The sequence below is a fragment of the Rattus rattus genome, chromosome 2, assembly GCF_011064425.1.
Source record: "Rattus rattus isolate New Zealand chromosome 2, Rrattus_CSIRO_v1, whole genome shotgun sequence".
NCBI lineage: Eukaryota > Metazoa > Chordata > Mammalia > Rodentia > Muridae > Rattus > Rattus rattus.
In genome coordinates, this window is record NC_046155.1 from 74,232,792 (window position 1) to 74,238,791 (window position 6,000).

General features: G+C 48.9%; 1 protein-coding gene across 3 annotated transcripts in view; it reads left to right on the forward strand.

The window, feature by feature from the left end:
• Bcl7c (BAF chromatin remodeling complex subunit BCL7C) overlaps positions 1-5,742 on the forward strand; it is a 47,178-nt gene extending 41,436 nt beyond the window's left edge. For 2 of the 3 annotated variants that reach the window (XM_032892547.1, XM_032892548.1), the window contains exon 6: positions 4,335-5,125. In XM_032892547.1, coding sequence (XP_032748438.1) covers positions 4,335-4,526 — 192 coding nt within the window. In that variant the 3' untranslated portion in view covers positions 4,527-5,125. Of the gene's footprint in view, positions 1-4,334; positions 5,126-5,489 lie in introns of those variants that run through there. The other variant, XM_032892549.1, reaches the window with a different exon arrangement.
• The last annotated feature ends 258 nt before the right edge of the window (positions 5,743-6,000 follow it).

The window sequence follows — 6,000 nt, forward strand, 5'->3', positions numbered from 1 at the left end:
GGTCCCCGTTATTACTAAAGGGCTCCTTCCCTCACTAACCCAGCAGCGGGTTTTCATGTCTCGAGTGCCTGGAATCTCTATTTCCTCTTCTCCCAACTGGAGAAAACTATACTCAGATGGGAGTTGGTTGGCTGGCTAGTATTTGTGAGTTTTTAAAGATGTATTTGTGTGCATATCTATGTGTATGTTGCTGCTGTGTACAGAGAGCAGGAGGCCAAGTGTCTCCTGTACCTGGTGCTTGTGTGTTGGCAAACCAGTGAGGCTGAGAGAGAGATCCTCATTCTTCCTACTGATTCAGAGCTGGGGATACAAGGGGGTGCTGAGGATGCTCATTAACGAGGGCTGAAATCTGAACCCCATTTCCAAGCTTGAGCATCAAATTCTCTTACCTCCTGAGCCATCTATCTCTCTAGCCCAGGTTGGTTGGTTTTTGTTTTTAAGATTTATTTATTTATTTCATATATATGAGTACACTGTCACTGTCTTCATGCACACCAGAAGAGGGCATCAGATCCCCATTACAGATGGTTGTGAGCCATCATGTGGTTGCTGGGATTTGAACTCAGGACCTCTGGAAGAACAGTCAGTGCTCTTAACCACTGAGCCATCTTTCCAGCCCCCCCAGGTTGTTTTTTTGTTTTTGTTTTTGTTTTTTTAAGGACAGTTTTGTTCTGTTGCCTATGCTGGCATCGAAGCCCTGGGCTCAGGGATTGGCCTGCTCCCTCAGTGTCAGTCACTGCTCTGTTGCTATGGTAAGACGCTGTAACCAGGGCACTTATGGAAGAGACAGTACTTGGGCTTACATTTCTTCAGGGTTAGAGCCCACAAGAGTGGGTTGAAGAAACGAGGTAGGAAATGAGGCCTCACATCTTTAACTTCAACCACAAGACAGCACACTAGAAATTCTCAAAGCCCATCTGTAGCGGCATACACTCTAGCAAGGCCACACCTCCCCAACCCACTACCACAGCACCACCACTGGGTACCAAGTATTTAAATGCCTGAGACTGAGGGACATCATCCTCCCAAGAACACTGTTCTTAAGTCACTACCTTAGTCAGTGAGAATCTGTCTAGTTTTTTGCTTGTTTGTTTATGGGGGTTTTTTTTGTTTTGTTTTGTTTTGTTTTGTTTTGTTTTTCGGAGCTGGGGACCAAACCCAGGGCCTTACACTTGCTAGGCAAGCGCTCTACCGCTGAGCTAAATCCCCAACCCCTTGTTTATGTTTTTTTAAATTATGTATCCTTTGAAATTTTCGTACTCTGGTCTTCAAGCTTCTGAAGAAGATGTTCTTCAGAGTAGGCCGCTAGGCAGGTTGGTATTGCAGCATGCAGGGTTCAGTGCAGGTGAGACCACTGATGCCTTTTACCACCCACCTACACCCTCACTTCTTACCCCTACCCCTCACCCCGAGGTAGCTTGCATAACATCTTCTGGCCTGTGTAAGCTGGCAGCAGCTCCAGGACCTTCTTCACCTCAGTGTGAATTGGTGAAGAAACTTGATGCTAAGATTTAAAATGGGACTTTAATTACATCTGTAGGATTCCTTTGCAGTGGTTCCTAGACATTGGCTTTGTCTCAGGAGACAGAAATCTACAGGTGGGGGCACATCTTCAGAATTCTGTTCCTAACACTAAGGAATCTGTCTTGCACAGACCCTTGAAACCTCTCAGCCAAGGATTCGTTAGGTATGGACTAGCCCAAAAGAAGAAAATATGGGGGAAGGCCCAGCGCAGAACAGAGTGACTATCGCAGTCTCTAGAGAGCTCAGCCAGCTCCTTGGTTGGTTGCAGGCATCTGTGTTGTTTTGAGACAGGATGTCACTCTGAGGTCTTGACTGGCCTGGAGCTGGCGGAGGCCCGCCTACCTCTGTCTCTCAGGTGCTGTGATTAAAAGTGTGCGTCCCCATGCCTAGCCTAGTTTGGACACTTTAAAATGTTTCTGTATATGAATGTTTTGTCTGAATATGTAATATGTGCACCATGCCTGGCGGGCATGGAGGCCAGAAGAGCAGGTAGGATCCCTTAGAACTAACATTGCAGAAAGCTATGAGCCACCATGTGGTGCTGGGAGTTTAACCCCCGGCCTCTGCAGGAGCAGCAGGTGCTCTAACTGCTGAGCCATCTCTCCCTATTTTGCACATTTTCGGCTTTGATTTGCTTTGTGTTTAAATGTTTTGTGAGCTGGAGCACTCTCAGTGGTTAAGAGCACTCGGTCCTGCCAGGGGACCTGAGTCTCATTCCCAGCACTCACAGAGGGTGTCCACGGCTGCCTGTCATCCTGGTTTCAAGGAATTCTATACCCTCTCCTGCCCTCTGCTGGTACCAACATGTACATGGCACGCGTACACACACACACACACTCACACACACACACACACACACACTCTATTTTGTAAGTTTTAGAAACTGATCACCATGATACATAATTTTAGTCCTAGAGGGCAAAGGCAAGAAGCTCTCTGTGAGTTCCAGACTAGCCAGGAACACGCTTAAACACTTAAAGTTTTGTAACTAGGAGTAGTGGTGTACTTGGGAGATAATCCCAGCACTTGGGAGGTAGAGGCAAGAGGATTAGGAGTTCAAGGTCATCCTTAGCTACATGGTGAATTCCCATTAGCCTGGAATATATAAGATCCTGTCTGTCTGTCTATCTACCTACCTATATGAAGATTTCAAACACACAAAATAGATATGGCATGTGGAATCCTGTGAATTTACCACTGAACTATACTAATTAGTAACTTACGGAACTTTATTAATTAGTAACTTGTCTGTACATCTTATCTCTTACCATCATCATTATTATTATAATTCAAAAAGATTTTTCAAATGTATGACTTTTTTTTTTTTTTGGAGTCAGGGTCTCTATGTAGTTCTGGCTGCCCCAGAATTTGCTCTGTAGACCAGACTGGCCTTGAGCTCATAGATATCCACCTGCCTCTGCCTCTCATGTGCCGGGATTAAAGGTTCCTTTTGCCAGTTTTAATTAGGGTGTTTGATTTCCGTGTTGAACTTTAGTTCTTTCTCTTTCTGGCAGGGCTGGGAATGGAGCCTGGGCCCCCAGGTGTGCCAGACAGGCTCTCTGCCAAGAGCTACCTCTTTCCCCCTGGTGTTCTTCAGAGAGCCTGGGAGAGATCTCATTACTGAGTGCTGCAGTGTTCTTTTAGGATTTGGAGCTTAGTAATTTTTTAAAACTTCCCGGGTTGAGAACTTTAGGAGTCTTGAACTGTTAGAGCTTGGTCAGTGACCACCATCTACTGCTTGTCCTTGTCCTTGTGCCGCTGCACCTGACACCGGGGAGCGCTTCCCCTTCAGGGTGCTGCAGACATCTTTTTTTCTGTCTCAGGAACTGGACCAGCTTCCCTTTAAAGACTCCTGTTGACTTAAATAATGAATAGCAGGGTTGGTAGGAAAGGGGCAGGTCTTCCACCACAGACAGATGAAATTGTCTTAAGGTAAAGTGTGCCCTGCCTTCTGCTCTGTTGGTTGTCCACACTGAGCCTGTAACGGATGCAGCCTCCCAGGTTTGCAGTGTGAGGAAGCCCTGGGACTGATACGCAAGCCGAAGCGTCTGTCTGCAGGAACAGCCCCTTCAGCCCTCTAACCAGACTGTGCTTCAACTCTGACTTCTGTCGGAATACAGAAATGGATTTACTTGATAAATTGTTTGCCCAGCAAGTTGGATGGCTCACATAAATGCCCTGGAGGGGAGTAGAGGTTCTCAAGATGGCTGAGCCGTTTAAGGTGCCTGTCACCAAGCTTGACAGTCTGAGTTCAGCCCCTGGGATCTGTGTGGTGGGGGAAGAGAAGCATATATCGTTGTGTTCTGGTTTCCACAGGGGTGCTTCCACTCCCCTCCATGCACAAAAAACAAAAACGCCTTCTTTTGGGTTTTGCTTGCTTGTCGCTTTATTTCTGAGACAGTGTCTCTATGTAGCCTTAGCGATCTTAGCGTTTACCTCTTAGGTGCTGGATTACACGCTTGACCACGCTTGACCACGCTTGACCGCTTGGATTTTTTTTTTTTTTAAGCTGGGCTGACAACACAAATTTGTAATGTCAATGCCGAGGAGGAGACAAGTGGAACCCTGGGACTTCCCGAGTAGCCAGCCTAGCTCAGATCTTGTCCCCCAAAATAAGGTGAAGGGCAATTGAGGGTGTCTACCAAGGGTCCCCTATGGCCTCTACATGTGTTTGTGTGCGCACAAAAACATGGAGTAGCTGATTGTAATATCTCCCCCACGCTCTCTCTGTTGGGGACTTCTGTGGTCTTTCCCATCTTGTGTAGGGTCGGGAGAAGAGCAGCTCTCCAGATTTTCTTTTCTCCCTGCAGGATTCCGGCGTGAGAATCACAAGGAGAGCCCTCCAAGAGAAAGGCCTGAAAACAGAGCCCCTCAGGAGACTTCTTCCCAGGAGAGGCCTCCGGACAAATGCTCGGCCTACGGTCCCAGAACCCAGAGCTCCTGGAGGTGGGAGCAAGGCCCAGAGGGCACCCAGGACGATACCACAGGGGAAGGGGAGGTGAGCGGGTCCAGCGCACAAGGGGAGGCCCTTAGGTCTTCCTTAGCTGCCCCAAGATCCAGTCATCTACCCACACTGCTGAAGGGTGGAGTGGGCACCCGCAGCCAGCGTGGAGGTCGCCTGCCCGTCCTCCACTTGTCCCTGTCCCTAAATCATGGATCCATCCTGCTTGCTGTGGGTCCAAAACTACAGGGCTGGGGCAGGTCACAGGCAGGGAGCAACTTGAATATACAAAATGGTGGATGCTGTGCCGACCTGGCCACCTCCTCACGCAGTAGGGCAGCCATCCACCAAAGGGCCAGGTGTGGCCCCTGGAGGTGACCTTCGACCTTTGGAACTACAGTATTTACACCGGTGAGGGCCTCCGCCAACAAGATGTGAGCAAAGCAGCACCTGAAGCACTGGGCAAAAGGTGCTAGGAGATACCACGGCCGTGAATGGTATCAAAATTCACGCTTGTGTGGTAATATGCCCACGTGTAGAAACACCACTCCAGCAAGCGCCTGACAGTCTCCCCCACTTCCACAGGCCTGTGGACTCTGGGCCTGCTGATTAATCCTTGGCTCCAGAAGACATGTGCCAACCAAGGTGCCAACCAAGGTGCCAACCAGGGCGCCTGCCTTGCCTCAGGTCAATCGAGGGGCACACATGGCCCAGTGACCTTTCAGACCAGGCCACGGCCTCCTGCTCCAGGAATGCATGGAGACTCGTGGTCCAGCACTGCCAAATCTACCTGGGATCTATCTACCCACTTTGAGAAACTCATGGCAGATGAGCCATTTGAGTGGTTCCAAGGGCTTTCTCATCAACCTCTTGCCTCTGACTGAACAACTTCCTGGGCCTGCTGGGCCAGGAGTTAATGCCTCTGTTTGAGAGCTTACTGTAGCACACATCGCAGTGTGCGGGAACATCCCTATGTCATACAACACACCTATGTCATAGATCCTGTAACTTCCACATTTTACAGATACAGAAACTAAACGGCCAGGAGGTTAAAGAGCTTGCCCTAAGTCACACAGCCTGCCTGTGGCAGAGCCAGCCTTCCTGCCTGACTCCACAGTCCCTGAGGGTTTACCACTTCTCCAGCTGGGCATGCAGGTGGGGCTGAAGCTGTGAGCTTGGTAAGGCCTTCATTTACGGTGCGTCCATTTTTCTCAGTGGTCAACTACTGGGACTTTTAATTTTAACTTTCTTCTGTCTGACCTTCTGACCTTCTTCTCTTCTCTTCTCTTCTCTTTTCTCCCCCTCCTCCTCCTCTTCTTCTTCCTCTCTCTCTCTCTCTCTCTCTCTCTCTCTCTCTCTCCCCCTTCCCTTTCCCTCCCCCATCCCTTTGCTGTGTGGGAACCCACTAGACCAGGCCAGCCTTGAACTCACAGACATGTCTGTCTCTGCTCTCCAGCGCTGGGATTAAAGGTGTGTGACACCATGCCCAGCTTGGGCCTTTTTTCTTTTTTCTTTTCTTTTCTTTTTTTTTTTAA